At 42.3% G+C, this 19,549-nt stretch overlaps 1 protein-coding gene across 2 annotated transcripts in view; it reads left to right on the top strand.

Moving 5' to 3' along the window:
- Positions 1-19,549, top strand: part of atp7b (ATPase copper transporting beta) — a 32,700-nt gene that overhangs the window by 7,451 nt on the left and 5,700 nt on the right. Inside the window, exons 2-19 of one of the 2 annotated variants that reach the window (XM_089001533.1) lie at positions 1,066-1,798; positions 7,698-7,913; positions 8,778-8,941; positions 9,459-9,620; positions 9,681-9,754; positions 9,845-10,028; positions 12,171-12,404; positions 12,623-12,714; positions 12,798-12,925; positions 13,515-13,669; positions 14,074-14,208; positions 14,393-14,587; positions 14,667-14,849; positions 15,949-16,129; positions 16,821-16,961; positions 18,260-18,402; positions 18,487-18,690; positions 18,766-18,883. In XM_089001533.1, coding sequence (XP_088857659.1) covers positions 1,066-1,798; positions 7,698-7,913; positions 8,778-8,941; positions 9,459-9,620; positions 9,681-9,754; positions 9,845-10,028; positions 12,171-12,404; positions 12,623-12,714; positions 12,798-12,925; positions 13,515-13,669; positions 14,074-14,208; positions 14,393-14,587; positions 14,667-14,849; positions 15,949-16,129; positions 16,821-16,961; positions 18,260-18,402; positions 18,487-18,690; positions 18,766-18,883 — 3,442 coding nt within the window. Of the gene's footprint in view, positions 1-1,065; positions 1,799-7,697; positions 7,914-8,777; positions 8,942-9,458; positions 9,621-9,680; positions 10,029-12,170; positions 12,405-12,622; positions 12,715-12,797; positions 12,926-13,514; positions 13,670-14,073; positions 14,209-14,392; positions 14,588-14,666; positions 14,850-15,948; positions 16,130-16,820; positions 16,962-18,259; positions 18,403-18,486; positions 18,691-18,765; positions 18,884-19,549 lie in introns of both variants that reach the window. The other variant, XM_089001525.1, reaches the window with a different exon arrangement.

Below are 19,549 nucleotides of genomic sequence, written 5' to 3' on the forward strand. Positions count from 1 at the left end.
GGCCCAGCTACTCATGGGACGTGTGCTCAGATCCAACTTACCCATCCCGGAAAACCTGCTAAAGACAAAGAAAGGGGAGAAAGTGAGGAAGATCAATGAACAACAGAAACAAAAACAAATGTTCTACCATGACAGAGGAACACGGAACTTACCTGAACTACACACCGGTGACCAAGTACGGTACAAAGACAAAACAGACACATGGTCACAGAAAGGGACTGTTCTGCGTCAGGTTCAACCAAAGTCATACAACTTTCAGACAGAGGAAGGTGCTGTTTTAAGAAGAAACCGCCAAGATCTTCTCAAAGAACCAACCATAGCAAGTCAACGGACAGAGACTGTAACAGAGACTGTAACAGAGACTGTAACAGAGACTGTTATAACCCCTCTAAATCGAAGACATGCTATCCGAAAATCCTCAAGGAAAGTGAAACCACCTGAGAGACTGATTGAAACCATTTAACATGTTTTCTTAGTGATCATGTGGTGAAAAGATGATGTGAATGTTTCATATGAATGTTTCATTTATTATTGCAAATTTTGGAAAGACTTTATTCAAGTTTAAATTTGCTAATTACTGACATAATTAAATTAATTACATTTGTTAAAAGTAAAGAATTCAATTAAGAAAGGGAGATGTAATGATATGAGCAAATCATATTTGCATGTTCTACTAGTGATGCCTGGCTATAGACCAAAGGGGCATGCGCGCTGCTGCAAGGCAGTCTGATGAGAGCCTACGAGAGACACGCATGTCAATTGCCTTCTCCCTCCAACCAACACAGCCGTACTAATAAAGAACCTCAACTCTATCCAGAAGTTGTATCATTTACCGCTTATACAAAGCAACACATATGCCATATATACCAACACTCCTGGAAGTCTCTTCTCACCGACTAAATGGAGCAAACACCGCACAACCACACTTTTTTGCATACATTCTCGTTGATCATTTGGCCCACATTAAAGTAGAAGACCTGTTGTTTGTAAACCGACTTTACTTCTCATGGTAAATAGTGCAGAAGGGTTGACTGAATAAATAATGCGTGTTTGTCATCTTTGCAGCGAGGCCTTGACAATTTGGCCTATGAATATGGAAGCCAAAGCGAACTCTGTCCTCCACTCCAAACCTCGACAGAAACCTTTAAACTCCTGGGTCTGTCCTCAGAGCACCCGCTCCACGCCGTCGTCGAGAGCAGGATCTCCAAGCTGAGCGGAGTCCTGGCCGTCACCTCAGTTTCTCCAAGCTGGCTGACCAAGGTGGACTACTCGAGCTCTCTGATCACAGTCGTCGAGATCGCTCAGGAACTGCTTAGGATGGGCTTTCATGTGGAGTCAGCGGTGTGGATCGGCGTGGATGGCATGCATTGCCAATCGTGTGTGCAGTCTATTGAACAGCGTGTCGCCGTGTTGCGGGGGGTTTCACAAGTTCAGGTTTCACTCGAACAAGGTGCAGCACTGGTTGTATTTCAACCGCTTCACATCACACGGCTGGACCTGAGAGACAAGATTGAGGAATTGGGGTTTGGAGCTACTTTACTGGCTGATGATCCATCTGCAGCTCTCAGCCAATGGCATGGGGATGTAACAGAAAATGTGACCGTCTGGATAGGAGGAATGACCTGCAACTCGTGTGTGCGGACCATAAATGGGAAGATCTCTCAGATGATGGGGGTCCATTCCATAGAAGTGTCACTAAAAGATAAAAAAGGAAACATTACCTTTGACCCTGGCGTCACCGGACCGAAGCAGCTTCGGCTAGCTATTGAGGAAATGGGCTTTGACGCATCACTCCAAGGTAGGACAATGTTGTACCTTCACTCAGGACTCAAACATAATACTCTGGCTGAAACTGACCTTCAATTTGAAATACTGGAGGGACCCTGCAATTGATAAACTGAACCATATACCGTCATTTCCGGACTATAAGCCACGGCTTTTGTCACAAGCTTTCAACCCTGCGGTTTATGCAATGGTGCGGTCAATTTATGCATTTTTTTTATGACGGCCGCCATGGGGTGCTCGAGCAACAAAGGTAAGAGTGAGGCAGAGAATATATATGCAGAGGAAGACGCAAGTTTAATGAAACCTTGCGCGTGAATCATGTATTTAAAGTGGCCCTCTGAGTTGAATGGGAGGGTTGGCTGACCAGCAGCGAGAACTCGTTTCCCAAAATTGCCTCTCCCGGCCGCTCTCCACCTGCTGTCAATTCTCTAATCACGGACAAGGGGCATTTATACAGTTCGCGATCACCTCGCCAATGCCGGATGATTGAGTCGACTCGCCACCGTACCTGGACTCTTCCTTCGATGCGCGAGTGTATCCGGTCCAATGTATTTTCCTTGCGTCCCGGAAATTTATGTCATCTTCCGGGATTGCGTAATTTTGCACCCTCGTGTGCCATTTGCTTTTTGCCGTAGTAAGTGGGTCGGATCACCCCCTCCCTTCTTACTCACTGTGTTTTCTTTTATTTGTGAATAAACATCCTGCTTGGCTAGTATACGTCTCTGCCGCCTGCTTTGGGATGCCAAACATTCCACTACGTTCCGACAAGTCAGCTGCCGTCACTCTCGCTCGGAACGTGACAGCTACGGATGACTTGGCTACAGGATGTTCTTTTCTCTTAAAATATCCAATGACACTTGCTCTCACTCCCACAGCCACATCACTAGATTTCACAGCCTCCTTATTCTTCAATATCGTACTGATCGTAGATTTCGCCATGCTGTATTCCCTCGCCAGATCAGCCACTCGCACACCTCCTTCTTATTTTACGATTATTTCTTTCTTAAATGCAATAGTTGTACGCACTACTTTTCTTTTGTCACTTTTAGCAGCACTTACTTTCTTTGGAAGCATGATTAGGGCTAAAACTCTTCGTACACCTATATTAAATGCTAGAGCAAAACGCAGCACGTCCGCAAGCGACAACAGTTGGTCACGGAGAGAGCGGTACGCCGCTCAGCACCCCACACTCGCGTACGCACTCACGCGTCGTATTGGCGTTCGAACACCGATTGGTGTTCGAACTACGAAGCAAGAATATATCGAATATTTTGTTCGAACTCCGATTTGTTCGAACTGTGAGGCGTTCAAGAACCGAGGTACCACTGTGTGTGTGTGTGTGTGTGTGTGTGTGTGTGTGTGTGTGTATATATATATATATATATATATATATATATATATATATATATATATATATATCAGTGCGGTGGCATGGCTGGTGAGGCACTGACGTCATCACAGTCAGATTTACAAACATATGAACTCCACAGAGTAGCTTATTCACCATTTGATTGGCAACAGTTAATGTGTTTTGTTTAAAATGTCATGTCAGCATTCTTTATCTACTGTACACAAACTAGCATAGAAAAAAATTATTAAAACATTATTATCATGTTACCTTTACTTATGAATGAAGTCCAAGTCTCTCTGTCTCAATGGAGATCACTGCCAGTGCTGAAAGTCGTCCTTGATCAGTCCTGTTCCGACTGTATGTTTTCAGTCTTTTCAGTGCTGAGAATGACCGCTCCACTGATACTGTAGTAGCTGGAATAGTGAGCACGAGCTGGATCAACTTTGTTGCTTCAGGAATAGTTTCAATGAGATCCTTCTTGGCCAAAAAGCTCAGAAGCTGTCCAGGAGATTTACATTCATCCCTCACCGTTTGTGAGCGATACAGTCCGGTGTTGGTCTTCCTTTGATTATTATCTCCTGCTTCAATTGAAAGTCCAGTTTAGACTTTGAATTTAGAAATACAATCCTCCATTCTGAAAATAAGGCCAAGCAACACGAAAAAATGACTGGATGGTTGCACTTAACTTGCTGTTTCCTGTAGCTTGCTCTCACTAATTCTATTAATCTGCAGCCGAGGAGTCGCAAGAAATACAGTAAAGTCTCGTTATATCGATAGTACCGCTTATTACGATACTATTTTCATTTCCCTTGCACATTTCTTGTCTTTTTATGTATAATTAGTACCGTTTAGTACGATACCCGGTTATTATGATAATCCGGTTATTACGGTGCTCCTTTTCATCCCCCGGCGGCCATTTTTGTTGTTTATATCGATATATCCGTCGCGCCATTGGTCAACTTGGTCACGTGTCTTGTTACGTGAGCCGCCATCGGTCGCGCCATTGGTCGACTTGGTCACATGAGCCGCCATCGGTCGCGCTATTGGTCGACTTGGCCGTGTGACTTTGTCACGTGACACGCCATCGGTCGCGCCATTGGTCAACTTGGTCACGTGTCTTGGTTACGTGTCACGCCATCAGTCGCGCCATTGGTCGACTTGGTCAGGTGACTTGGTTACGTGCCCAGCACCCGTGTAGCAGAGCCATTTTCATTTTCAGACCTAGCTCGTGTGTAGCAGACGAGATTGAAGTGTTTGTGTTAAAAAGTAAAAATGGGAAGCAGAAGAAGATTGATGACTTTTTTAAATGGTATACATAATACAGTAAGATGTAAGCGTTGCAGTTTCCCTGTTGTGTTATGTACATGCCCACTGTACTGTATATGAATGCAATCGTTTTTTGCAACAATGTTTCTTGTTTTGTCTGCTGAAGCGCGATGATTTTGAAAATTATTAACATTCCATACTGTGTATTAAAGGACAGCCGATGTCACTTTTTATTCAAATGCAAATAAAAATGACTTCACGCCAAGACGTCTTGCATTGCTTGTGAATCCAAACAATGGCTTCAGATTCGGATAATATGCTTTCTTGTTACACATCCAGTTATTAATATGTTTCAAATACACTGTAGTTCTGAAGATTAAAGCATACATGTTTACAATCATTAAAGAATTATATGTGCCATTTTGAGGCAACATTGGGGGAACAAAAAAGGGAGCTAATGGCCAGCTCCGTTTCTTATATGGCGCTTGGCTGCCCTCTTTTGGCGGCTTTTGTTTAATGCAGTTCGGCGCAGGATCGGATATATCGATAGTCCCGGTTATATCGATATTTTTTCGGACTCCCTTGGATATCGATATAACGAGACTTTACTGTATATATATATATATATATATATATATATATATATATATATATATATATATATATATATATATATATATATATATATATATATATATATATATATATATATATATCAGTGACGTGCGGTGAGGTTCATGGCTGGTGAGGAACTGACGTCATCAATGACGTCACCGCTCGTCTCTACTTAGTATTCAGAACTACAGTGTATTTGAAACATATTCATAACTGGATGTGTAACAAGAAAGCATATTATCCGAATCTGAAGCCATTGTTTGGATTCACAAGCAATGCAAGACGTCTTGGCGTGAAGTCATTTTTATTTGCATTTGAATAAAAAGTGACATCGGCTGTCCTTTAATACACGGTATAGAATGTTAATAATTTTCAAAATCATCGCGCTTCAGCAGACAAAACAAGAAACATTATTGCAAAAAACGATTGCATTCATATACAGTACAATCTCGTCTGCTACACACGAGCTAGCGTCTGAAAATGAAAATGGCTCTGCTACACGGGTGCTGGGCACGTAACCAAGTCACCTGACCAAGTCGACCAATGGCACGACTGATGGCGTGACACGTAACCAAGACACGTGACCAAGTTGACCAATGGCGCGACCGATGGCGTGTCACGTGACAAAGTCACACGGCCAAGTCGACCAATAGCGCGACCGATGGCGGCTCATGTGACCAAGTCGACCAATGGCGCGACCGATGGCGGCTCACGTAACAAGACACGTGACCAAGTTGACCAATGGCGCGACGGATATATCGATGTAAACAACAAAAATGGTCGGCGGGGGATGAAAAGGAGCACCGTAATAACCGGATTATCGTAACAACCGGGTATCGTACTAAACGGTACTAATTATACATAAAAAGACTAGAAATGTGCAAGGGAAATGAAAATAATATCGTAATAAGCGGTACTATCGATATAACCGATACCGATATAACAAGACTTTACTGTATATAATATGTATATATACATATATATTAAATTTATATATATAATGTGTGTGTATATAATGTATATATATGCATATATATCAAGGGTCACAAACTCGCGGCCCGCGGGCCAACTGCGGCCACCGTAAGAATATTTTGTGGCCCACCTTGATATGAAAGATTAATGTTTTTGCGGCCCGCATGATTGATATGAATGAAACCTGTGTGTGGAGCTGAACAAACCACCATTTTGGAGCTACAGAGGGAATTTGATCACGGATTTGCTGACTTCAAGACGCACAAAGCCACATTTCAAATGTTTGCGGACCCATTCTCTTTTGATGTGCAAGATGCCCCTCCTGTGTTCCAAATGGAGCTCTGTGACCTACAGTGCAACTCTGCACTCAAAGCGAAGTTTAGGGATGTGAATGGAGAAGCAAACAAGCTTGGGCAATATTTGAGAGAGTTAACCCCCAGCTTCTCTGAACTTTCCCGAATGTTCAAGCGGACCATGTGTCTTTTTGGGAGCACATACTTATGTGAGAAGCTCTTCTCCACCTTGAACTTTAATAAGCCCCCTCCCTCAAGCCAAATGTGGCTAGGCTCTGTGAAAAGAAGTGCTGCCAGGTCTCTAGCAGCAGGAAGTAGGCAAGAGAAGCCATGTTTAGGACAGTTCATGTTCAATATTTTATTTATGTTAAGAAAGTTAAAAGTTAAAGAACTGTGACTACAGACATTTGAAACTTTATTAAAATAATTAGTTTTCCTGTGTTTTTTTCAGTCGTCTGTATCTGCCTCATGATTATAATTATTTTATTTATTTATTACTGGTTAATTTATTTCTTATTCATTTTTCCATTTATTCATTTAATTCATTTTTGTGTGTGTTAAAACAAAAGATTTTGAGAACATTGGAATGTTTTATCTGTGATATATATATATATATATATATATATATATATATATATATATATATATATATATATATATATATATATATAGTAAAGTCTCGTTATATCGATATCGGATATATCGATAGTCCCGGTTATATCGATATTATTTCTATGCACGCACGGAGAAAATTACATGCAAACAGGGTCGGATATATCGATTATCCCGGTTATATCGATATTTTTTCGGACTCCCTTGAATATCGATATAACGAGACTTTACTGTATATATATATATATATATATATATATATATATATATATATATATATATATATATATATATATATATATATATATATATATATATATATATATAGAGAGAGAGAGAGAGAGAGAGAGAGAGAGAGAGAGAGAGAGAGAGAGAGAGAGAGAGAGAGAGTATATATGGTGGCGCTGATGATCAAATGTGCCATAGGAAAACCCAAGCACAACGTTTTAGTGTGATACTATACAGTATTTTGAAAAGACAAGGCAAGACAGAATGCACTGAATGTCAGGGTAGGTCACCTGCGTTCGCCTCGCACTGGCTACCATAGAAACCAAGCACCCATGCACCCTCTCCATTGATACATGAAGGGCTCTTCCGAATGTCTTTCTTTGAGGATTAACGTCAGCAGCAGCTTGCCAAAGAGTGAAATTAACAATGGTGAGGCCCAGCACAGCTTTATATCTTCCCACAATCTGGCATTCATAAGTAAGATAAAACATGAATGCTGGTCAACTTGTAAATGTGACAATAAAGAACTCCCTGTTCATTGGGCTTTTTTTCATGTCTGTCTTTATGCTTATCAGAACCAGTCCAGACTCAAGAAGGGACCGTTGGCCTTGAACTCTCTGACCTGTTGGACTGGCCTTGTGAAACTGAATTTAGCAGCGGCGCTGCATGCCAATCAACGTCTGCACACCAACAGACCGGCACAAAAGAGAAAAAATGTTTCATCAGCGTGAAGGGAATGACCTGCGCCTCTTGTGTGGCCAATATTGAGAGGAACCTGCTTAAACATCAAGGTGGGTTGTGCAGTAGCTGGCAGGCGCTTGTCCAAAGTGAATGAAGTACTGTGAACCGAGCAGATTTTGGAATGCAATGTGTTTTGTGTAGCAATTGCACAGTGTTTGATCTTGACATGGTGTTCGTCTTTCAATGACAATGTCCACACATAATGGGGAGAATAGATATCCTATGTTGTTGAAAAGAGCATGTTTGAGGTAGTTAGGGCTTTTTAATAGAGTGGGGTAGTTACTAGGGATGCAAATGTCACATTGATATTTTCCCAAATACAGTCTTGAGATATTGAAGGCGTATTTCTGTTATTAAGATAGAAGTAGAAGTATAAAAATGCTGACCGCACATGAAATGCACAAAAAGGTCAGAGACCAACGATAAAAAAAAAGTGTTTCTGCGACTCGTAGAACCAACATTTTTATATTGTGCGACTGTCATTACAAAAGTGATTGGTTGTTTGACAGCAGTCCCTAAATCCAATTCAAAATGTGACATCTGTGATTAGCTTCTTGGTGTCCTCTCCGGGTATCAGAATCAGAATCAGAATCATCAGAATCAGAATCATCTTTATTGCCAAGTATGTAGAACACACAAGGAATTTGTTTCCGGTAGAACACGCTGCACTAGTATCGTCGTTAAAAAAACTGCTAAGTGGCACTATACAGTTCCATTTTGGCTATTTTCAGAGCTGTGATGTCACAGAAGTCAAAGAATTCGGTGGCAAATATTATTTTCACCAGCTATCCATTTGGTGGCACTTTATGGTGCAACACGCTAGTTTGGACATGTTATTGTAATTGATTATCGTTCAAATGTCACGTTTTATACTTTCACTAGCACAGGTCATATGTCTGATATTTGACCTCCAGGGATCATCTCTGTTTTGGTGTCATTGATGGCGGGTAAAGCGGAGGTGAAATATGACCCTGATGTGATAGACGCTCCTGCTGTAGCTCATCTTGTAGAGGACTTGGGGTTTGGCGCCAAGACTATTGAGGACAACACAGTCACTCATGGGAAACTCAATCTCTCTGTGAGTTGATTTAAAACACTAATAACTAGAAACATATCTGAAGTAATATTGTAATTTATGAGCAACTAGTGCAATTCAGTGTATTTCCAATTTGGATTGGATTGGATTGGATTGGATATGCCTTTATTAGTCTCACAGTGGAGAAATGTATTATTTTCACTAACAAGTGCAAAGAAAATAATGCGTGCCATTTTTGTTCTTGTCATTATTATTATTCATTTTGGTTTTTGGGTTTTTTTTAATTGTTATTGTGGTTATTTTTTAAATCGGGAAATCCTTAGATATTTTGACGTGTAAATTCCTCTATCGTTCTTGAGTTTTTGAATAGTGACAAGCCCGTGGGGTTAAAAAAAAAAAAAAAATTAAATGTATCAAAAATATATTTCTAAACTGTTGCCAGAAATCTAATAACAGTTGACATCACCAACATCCACAAAGTCAAAAAAATAAATAAATAAATAGCAATAACAAATAAAAACACTTTGGAAGAGTTAACTTTGCTTTACTTCACCTCCAGATAATGGGGATGACGTGTGCATCTAGTACCCACAATATTGAGTCTAAACTCAGCATAACCGAAGGTATCATTGGCGCCTCGGTTGCGTTGGCAACCAAAACAGCAACCATCCAGTTTGACCCAGATGTGCTGGGAGCTCGAGATATAATCAACATCATTCAGGTAAAAAAGAGGCATTCCGTTTCAGTTGACAATATCTTAAGGTTGGTTTCTCCCTTTAAGAACCTCGGCTTTGAGGCCACACTGAAGAAGGAAAGCTACAAAAGCAACTTTGACCACACAGAAGAGATTCAACAGCAAGTATCGAATGACCTTGCAGCCCTGGTAAATGTATTGCGTGCATTCAAATGCCAAAGTAATATGTTCCTTAATTTTCTTTTTGACAGATGGAAGACCTCTTTCCTGCTCAGCCTGGTGTTTGGTCTGCCTGTTATGGGGCTCATGATCTACATGATGGTGATGGACAGTCAACACCGGCAGCACGGAGGGGCCATGCCAGAGGAGCAAAACCTGCTGCCTGGCCTCTCCATCCTAAATCTGACGTTCTTCCTCCTGTGCACACCTGTCCAGGTATTCCACAAAGGTTCACAATTCAGTCATTTTGAAACCACCAAAAGTATGAAGGCTTGCTCTCGTGCAGGAGTCAGCAACCTTTTTTGAAACTAAATCCTACTTCTTGTGTAGGCCGACTGACTTGTTTGAATGGCTTTCAGTTTGGATTGGATTGGATTGGATTTGCCTTTATTAGTCTCGCAGTGGAGAAATTTACATTTCACAGCAGCAAAGTTATGAAAGAAATGAAAGTAGAAAACCAAAACATAGGAGCTGCTGGAAAGGCAGCCACTCTCGCGGCGCCGTCTTGAAGTCAAAAGGACAAAAAAATAAATAAATAACAAATAACATGACAACACAAAGACACAGAGAAACATTCATTCTTAAGCACTTTCTGTACCCTCTTTGTTACATAAAGCAGTTCCAGATGAAAGAGGAGAGAACCAAAGCGTCTCTTCACCAGTGGATCAGGGACATCATGGTGGAATGTGCACGTCGACTACAAGCTAAATGTTGAAAGCAAACGCGCACCTGTAGCATCCATTGACGAAAAGAGATCGTCTCCCATCGCCTGTCCCCCATAAATCAGCTTCAATTCCATCCCGCGACAGTTCCATATAGGCATCTGCGCTCTGCGCTGACACTCCTTCCTTCTTATCGCGGGCTCCTCAAGCCATGTATCCATCCAGCCGCAGACTGTCCAACAGCACCGACCTTCCACTGAACAAAGCGGGGCTGTGAAGATGCTGCCCATTACAGGCGCAAAAAAACACAATGGCCCCAGAGCTGTCCAGCAATGACAGTCGAATGGCACCGGCATTCCTCCCTTTCAAAAACAGTACTGGCATATTCATGCTGCCGAAAAGGCGCAACCGCTCAGCACAGTCTCCTCCTTGATGAATGTCGTGGTCAAAAATGCTGAAAAACAATCTGTATCCATTCCACACGACGCACAACAACACAAAGTGACAAAAGAAAACACAAAAACAAGACAAAAACAACAAAAAAAGCAAGGCTCATCAGAGCACTTGCTGACGGCTGCCTACTCGGGCGCCATCTTGGACTCCTTTGATACTTAAACATTTTAAAAGTGTCCTGTTGAGTATATCAGGGCTCTTCGGCTGTATCGGACATTTAAATTTAATACGGTTGCGCTTAACTACTTGTATTTTTCTTTCTTAAATGCAACACATTTAAGCGGAATTACAATTAATTCATTCATTCACAGATAATTAAGTGCAGTTTTAATGTTCAAACTGGGCATAATGCTCCAACGGTTTCCAATTATCATACTTTTTCAGAATTAAACCTTTTTTTTTAATAAATATGACAGCAAGCTACACTATTTTCTTTTAACTTATTCACTGCCATTCCCAAATTTATTCGGGAATTGAAAATATGATGTGGAGCGCCATCCCCAAATTTGTTCGGGTTTTGTTTTTTTCTTGCAGGAGGTTGGTAGGGTCGGTGCCGATACAGCGCTGGTCAGACCTCTTGCAATGTTTTCTTCCCTTCCACGAGGAGGAAACATTCAACCTTTTTCCATGTTCGCGCTTTGTTACAGCTTCAGCTGTTGCTAAATCGCTATTTAAACCAATATGTATGTATTGCGTTGTATTTTGGACATGCACCCTCTCACACAATTAACTCTTTTTTTCTCATGATAGAAGAGAGTCTTGCACAGTTACACAGTTAGTCTTGTAGTTTCTTATGAAACGTTTTTTATGAAACGGTTTTGCACATTTACATTTGCACAGTATACAGTTGACATTTTGATTTTGTTATGTTTAGAATATCTTGTTTTCTATCCTTTCACCCCCCCACCCCATCCCCTCTCAAATTGCTGCTGTGGACTGCAAATTTCTCCATTGTGGGATGAAAAAAGGTTTTCTGATTCTGAGTCTAAGGTTTCTTAGTCATTGAACATTTATGTAGTCCTTAAAGTCAATATTTTGTCGGCCCTGGAATTTGAGTAAAAATGACAAAAACCCTGGCACTGGAGTGGACGCATTTTTGCCCGTCTGGCAGTGAATTAGTTAATATTGGTCATTATGGTGATACTTTTGGCTTGAAAGTGGTGGTAATTAGTGTATAAAAAAGGTTCGTGGTCAATACTGTATTCAAACCAACATCTTTTTCCGGGCCCCCTTTTTCCACCAGATCTTGGGAGGCCGATACTTCTACATCCAGGCGTATCGCTCCTTGAAACACGGCACAGCCAACATGGATGTCCTAATTGTGCTGGCCACCTCTATCGCTTACGTCTACTCTTGTGTAGTGCTCGTCGTGGCCATGGCAGAACGAGCCAGTCAGAGTCCTATCACATTTTTTGACACGCCACCCATGCTCTTTGTGTTCATTGCACTGGGCCGATGGCTGGAGCATCTTGCCAAGGTACAAAATGGACACACAGACACGCTGTCAACAGAACATAGAACTCTTTAATTCCTTTCAACCAATCTGCTCGTCATGGAAACTTCATTAATGTAGATAATATAAAAACACATTTTTTAAACTAAATGTTGAATAAAGTGTCCATTTTGTGTTCATTCATTGATCTTCTGTTATTGATGTACAGCTCAATAACACACTTGTTATTTCTTCAAAATAAGAGCAAAACATCAACTGCCTTGGTCAAATTAATGTCACTGCAAGCTACCGATGCCACTGTGGTCACCTTGGGACCTGACCACTCCATTCTCAGGTTCTATAATCAATGACTTCAAGTTTCCAACTAACAAAATGAAACTCAGCTTGAATATGTTCTTTGGCTTTTCTGTCTTTCAGTGAGGAGCAAGTGCTGGTGGAGCTGGTGCAACGTGGTGATATTGTGAAGGTGACACCAGGAGGGAAGTTCCCCGTAGATGGCAAGGTGATGGAAGGAAGCTCGATGGCAGACGAGTCCTTGATCACAGGTAATTTGTTGTTTAACTCATGCCATTGCCAGACGATGTGCAAAAATGTGTCCACTCCTGTGCCATGATTTTTGTCATTTTCACACAAATTGCAGAATATTGAGTTTTCGACTACATAAACATTCAATGCAGCGTAAAAAAACCTTAGACTATTTTCTTTCTTCAGAAAAAAATATTTAATTCCTAAGTTATATGTGTCTGGACTTATCTGAGGTTGAAATGTGGGCAGCTGTACAAAAGGCAAATGCTGCCAGAGGTCTGACCAGCGCTTTATCAGCACACATTGCATGAAAAAACTAAATTTGAACACATTTGGGAATGGCAGTGATTGAGTTAATATAAATAAATGTAAATGTTTATTGAGTTTGTTTTTTGTTTTTTTGTTTGTTTTACACACTCTCCATTGGATCTATTTGTATCATCTGTTTCATCTCGCATGCCTAAAAGGACAATCTGTATAAAAAATGTATAGATGGACACATTCAGATTTTTCCCTTGTCACAGCATAAATATTGTCGAGGCCCAATAATAAGATTTCAATATAATTAGAATTTACTGAGAGTCCATCTTTCTTTCGAACCTCCATTAGGTGAACCTATGCCTGTTAGTAAGAAGGTGGGCAGCCCAGTGATTGCCGGCTCCATCAATGCTCACGGTGCTCTTCTTGTGGAGGCCACCCATGTCGGCGAAGACACAACGCTGTCACAAATTGTCAAACTGGTGGAGGAAGCCCAAACATCCAAGGTTAGTCAATATGCATTTGTAAGTACCCATATTTCATATCAGCTCGCAATGGCAAGTTGTCTGAGCCACAAACTAAATAAAAAACAATTCCAAGACTGTTATGTAATCTTAGGCAGTCAGGCGAGAGTGACTGATACTGAGAGACAGACAAATACTGTTCTTGCCGGAGAAGAAGAAATAGTAACTACATGTACTTGCACGGCATCTTATGGCCTGCAACAAGCACTAGCCTAATTCTCTCAGACAATCTCTGAAATAGTGTATTGATACTATATATACAGACAGACATAATGAACACAATTTGCAATCAAACTTCCGTGACTGCCTCATTCTTAAGTCGACTGAGTAAAATGTGTGTCACACCCCATGCCGCTCACTCACGGACCACGGTTGGCTTCCCGCAGGCTCCCATCCAGCAGTTTGCTGACCGACTCAGTGGATATTTTGTTCCCTTTATCATCCTGGTCTCTCTGCTAACTCTGGTGGCGTGGTTAGCTGTAGGCTTTGTCAATTTTGACATTGTAAAGGAGAACTTTCCGGTAGGTGTGCCTGCCCTCATATTCATTGTTTTAGTTTTTTAAACAAGTCAGTACCTTCCTAAATCTATGTTTTTTTTTTACACGAGGGTCTGTAATTCAATGTAGTAGGTACAGTGTTCTTGTACTTTTGTCACCTCAATTCACGTGCAGTCAAAACAGCAGCATCATGCTATGTTCTTTACAGGGTTATAACACCAACATATCCAAGGCAGAAGTCGTCATTCGGTTTGCCTTCCAGGCATCCATCACTGTTCTCTCTATTGCGTGCCCTTGTTCCCTGGGGCTAGCGACTCCGACGGCAGTAATGGTGGGCACTGGGGTGGGAGCGCAGAATGGGATCCTGATCAAAGGAGGCGAGCCCCTGGAGATGGCCCACAAGGCAAAATACATCCGTCCTTAGCTGCACTCAATTCAGATGTCACAAGAGGATGCCCACCTGCCTCTCACTCTCTCTTCAGACCAATGTGGTGATATTCGATAAAACCGGGACCATCACTCACGGGGTGCCCCAGGTGACGCGCGTGTTGGTGCTATGGGAGATGGCCCGCATGCCTCTGAGAAAGGTTCTGGCAATAGTGGGAACAGCAGAGGCCAGCAGTGAGCACCCACTTGGCGTCGCGGTTTCCACGCATTGCAAAGAGGTGACTTTTCCAATTCTGTCTCGGCTTTCTCAAGACAAGTGAAGTCAATTTTATGAATACAGTGATACCTACGAACCATATGAACGAACGCTTCAGCTCACGAACTTTTCGCCTCACAAACATTAAATTCGCGAGCATATAGTGTCGGCTAACGAACTAGTTTTCGGCGGACGAACCAAACCACACGGTGAACCGTGGCACCGTGTGGCGGACTAGTTTTCGGCGGATGAACACCAAACCCCACGGTCGAACAGCGCCATGGTGGCCGGCGGACCAGTTTTCGTCATCCCCTTTCTATGAGTCCGGACATGGTTTGTTATCGTGAATAGTACTTTTGCTATTATGGGATTGTAAAAGACCCCACCACAGGCTAGTGTTAAGGCGAAGAAGACACAAAAGAAAATTACGATCGAGCAGAAGAAGGAGATTATCAAAAGTCAAGAACAAGGTGTGCGTTTATGTGACAAAGCATCCCATTACCAGTGCACTAAGTCGACCATTGCTACCATCCTTATGAACAAGGGTGCATGTGTGACTATGGGTGTTTCTGTGTTGTCTAAGCAACGGTCTCAGGCAAAAGAAGAGGTTGAAAAACTTCTGTTGATTTGGATTAACGAAAAGCAGCTAGCAGGGGACAGTGTGAGTGAGGGTATTATCGCCAAGAAAGCTTCACCAGGATATCATCAAGAGGCAACTACATCAACGACCATCACAAAGGTAAATAAAACGACTTTATTATATAGTACAGTTTATTTCTTTAATGACAATACAATAGCACATTTATTATACATAAAATGAGGTATATTTGGTGTAGTTTTAAGGCTTATTTAGTAGAAACATGTGTTATGGGGGCCTGGGAAGTGATTATTCTCATTTTAATGGTTTCTTATGGGAAATAAATGTTCAGAAGACGAACTTTTCGCCTTACACACACTTTCTGGGGGCCAATCAAGTTCGGGAGTTGAGGTATCACTGTACAGGCAACAGCACATTTAACAATGCCCATGGATACATGAGGTGCTGTCTTAAGCTTGGTGCATCAAGGGCTCTATCCACCATTCTTCTTACAGTTTTTAATGGTCATTGTTCTGATACTTAGGAGCTTGGAGCGGATGTCCTGGGTTACTGCCAAGACTTTCAAGCAGTGCCTGGCTGCGGGATCAGCTGCCGCGTTTCCAATGTAGATCACCTCCTTCCACAGCAGAGAGAGGAACGGTTCTTGTTGCCGGGGACATCCACAAATGAAAGTGGCATTGAGGCAGCCGAGACACCAAATGCAGGTGTGTTACTTTTTCAGGCAATTCGATATACAAACACATTTTAAACATCTTTTATTTCCTTTCACATCGTTTTATTTTCTCGGACCTCCGTTTTTATTATACTTCCGGTCAATGACGTCACCTCCTGCCGGTCTTTACAAAAGCTCTCCCAGGGGTGTCAAACTCATTTTCTTTCGCGGGACACATTGTAGTTACGGTTTCCAAATGAATGAATAACTAGTTTTCAAATCTGCAATCAAGAATACTGTCTGTGATTGTGGTTTTCATACAACAATTTGAAAATTTGGTTAGGACTTTAGCAATAAGCATGGCACCTGACATGCTTGATTTGCTTTCGCGGGCCGAATAAAATGATATGCGGGCCAGAGTTGGCCCCCGGGCCTTGACTTTAACACCTGTGAGCTAGACCCTCCTCTTCTCCCCTCGCGCCTCTAACCATCCGCGCGAGCTGCCTGCACTTCTGGGTGCAGGCAGTTCCATTATGGGCCGTCCCAAAGATTAAAGGATCGTTTTGTACTTACTTTTGATTCCTGCTTCATGAATAAGGACCCTAACATTTGGTGCCAAAATAACTTCCGGGTCCAGTGACCTGACAACAGCTGATGTTTCTCTTGGTATTCTTGTTTTAACACTTCATAACTTCATGTTTGCTTACTTTGAATATAGTCCATTTTTCTTACTTTGGATCCAGGTGAGGTTTTATGTTACTCTGTCCTAATCGGGAACAGAGAGTGGATGAAGAGGAATGGCCACCATGTAGGAGCGGACGTGGATGCCGCCATGTCGAGTCACGAGGCAAAGGGGCAAACGTCTATTTTGGTGGCGATAGATGGTGAGCAAAGGAAGAAGACGCACACCCCACTTTGCTGGTTTCACTCCTATCTCTCTAATCGCTCACAATTTATCCAACTCAACTCGTTCACCTCACGGTCCTCTCCTGTGTCCTCTGGTGTGCCTCAAGGGTCTGTCCTGGGGCCCCTTCTCTTTATTATCTACCTACTTCCTCTTGGCAATATTTTCCGTAAGTTTGGCATTCACTTTCACTGCTTTGCCGATGACACCCAACTCTACCTCTCCAGCAAACCTGACGCCTTTCTTCCACCTTCATCTCTCTCACTTTGCCTCTCAGAAATTAGATCCTGGCTTTACCATAACTTTCTCAAGCTTAACGGTGAAAAAAACTGAAGTTCTCCTTGTCGGTACCAAATCCACCCTACACAAAACTAACACTTTCTTTCTCACCATTCACAGTTCTACCGTGTCCCTCTCCCTTCAGGTCAAGAGCCTGGGTGTCATCCTCGATAGCTCACTATCTTTTCACTCTCATATAAATAACATAACTCTGTCTGCTTATTTCCACCTCCGTAATATTAACTGTCTCCATCCCTCGCTCACCCCTCACTCCGCTGCTATCCTTATCCACAGTCTCGTCACCTCCCGCATCGATTATTGTAACTCACTTCTCTTCGGTGTCAATCAGAAATTTCTCGATAAACTCCAACTCGTCCAAAATTCTTCAGCCCGGATCATCACTAGAACCCCCTCCTATCACCACATCACCCCTGTCCTCCTGCAGCTCCACTGGCTCCCTGTTAAACATCAAATCGAATTCAAAATACTTCTGTTTACATTCAAAGCCATCCATAACCTTGCCCCTCCCTGTCTTTCTGACCTGCTTCAAATCTCCGTTCCCTGTCTGTCCCTCAGATCCTTATCCTCCCTTCACCTATATGTGCCTTCTGCCCGTCTCACCACAATGGGATGCAGAGCTTTCAGCCGCTGTGCTCCCAAACTCTGGAATTCACTTCCACCCAACATCCGTAATATTGACTCCCTCCCTATTTTCAAGTGCCACCTCACAATCCATCTGTTTAAAATTGCTTTCAACGTCTAGTTCAATCTGCTATTTTATTATTTATCATTTTACTTATGGTTTTATTGTTATGTGCTTTGTTTCATTGTTTTTATTGTAAAGTGTCCTTGGGTGTTTTGAAAGGCGCTTGAAATTAAAATTATTATTATTATTATTATTATTATTATTATTATTATTATTATTATTATTATTATTATTAATAAGACAGTTGTTGTTATGACGGCTTGCTGCACTCGATCATAAGGTGCTCTATGCAGGCGTACTCTGCGCCATGATCGCCATTGCAGACACAGTAAAAGCAGAGTCAGCCTTGACGGTGCACACACTCAAAAGCATGGGGATCCAGGTGGTCATGATAACGGGGGACAACAGACGCACAGCGACAGCCATCGCGACACAGGTGACTGTTCGAAGAGGAACGTAAAAAGTAGTGAGAGTTTCACCCCCACGTCCTTTCACATTCACCTGCGTTTGTCGGTCACAGGTAGGAATCAGGAAGGTTTTTGCGGAGGTTCTGCCCTCACACAAGGTGGCCAAAGTGCAAGAGCTCCAGGAACAAGGCTTGCGAGTGGCCATGGTGGGGGACGGCGTCAACGATTCGCCCGCCCTTGCACGTGCCGATGTCGGCATCGCCATTGGTACGGGCACTGATGTGGCTATCGAAGCAGCAGATATCGTTCTCATCAGAGTGGGTCACGTCCAGTGTGAAGTATTTGTTCCCACACGATGATGTCGCTTACAGATGATTGTGTTTGTTCTGCAGAATGACCTCATGGATGTCGTGGCCAGTATTGAGCTGTCCAAGAGGACTGTGCAGAGGATACGGATAAACTTTTTTTTTGCCGTTATCTACAATCTTGTCGGAATTCCGATTGCTGCTGGTGAGCTCTGACATAAACCTCACATTATTCTTCAGTGGTTCTTTGGTTCATGGGGAACGAGAGCTCAGGCTCTTAAGCTGCTGTTTGGGTTCATGCCAGTAGCTGGTTTTTCCCCCACAAATGACAAATTTAATTTGACCAGTATGGTAAATGCAGTGCACTTAGATCACGTTTTACAATGTTGCTCATATATTCATCCATCCATCTATCTATTTTCCAATCTGCTTATCCTCACATGGGTCGCGGGGGATGCTGGAATCTCAGAATCAGAATCAGAAAACCTTTATTCGTCCCACAATGGGGAAATTTGCAGTCCACAGCAGCAATTTGAAAGGGGATGGGGTGGGGGGGGGGGTGAAAGGATAGAAAACAAGATATTCTAAGCATAACAAAATAAAAATGTCAACTGTGTACTGTGCAAATGTAAATGTGCAAAACCGTTTCATAAAAAAACTGTACGTAGTGCAAGAAAGGCATATTGATATATTGCATCAACCCATATTTAAGTGTCCAGTTTTTCTTTTCACATGTGATCACTGAGAATTGCAAAGCCTGACAGCAGTCGGTAGGAACGAGCGGCAGTACATCTCCTTATTGCAGCGCGGGCTTAATAGTCTCTGGCTGAAGGAGCTACCCAGTGCTGTCAGGGTGGGCAGGAGTGAGTGG

This window comes from Hippocampus bargibanti, linkage group LG01 (assembly GCF_051943395.1).
Source record: "Hippocampus bargibanti isolate YZ-2025 linkage group LG01, ASM5194339v1, whole genome shotgun sequence".
Lineage (NCBI taxonomy): Eukaryota > Metazoa > Chordata > Actinopteri > Syngnathiformes > Syngnathidae > Hippocampus > Hippocampus bargibanti.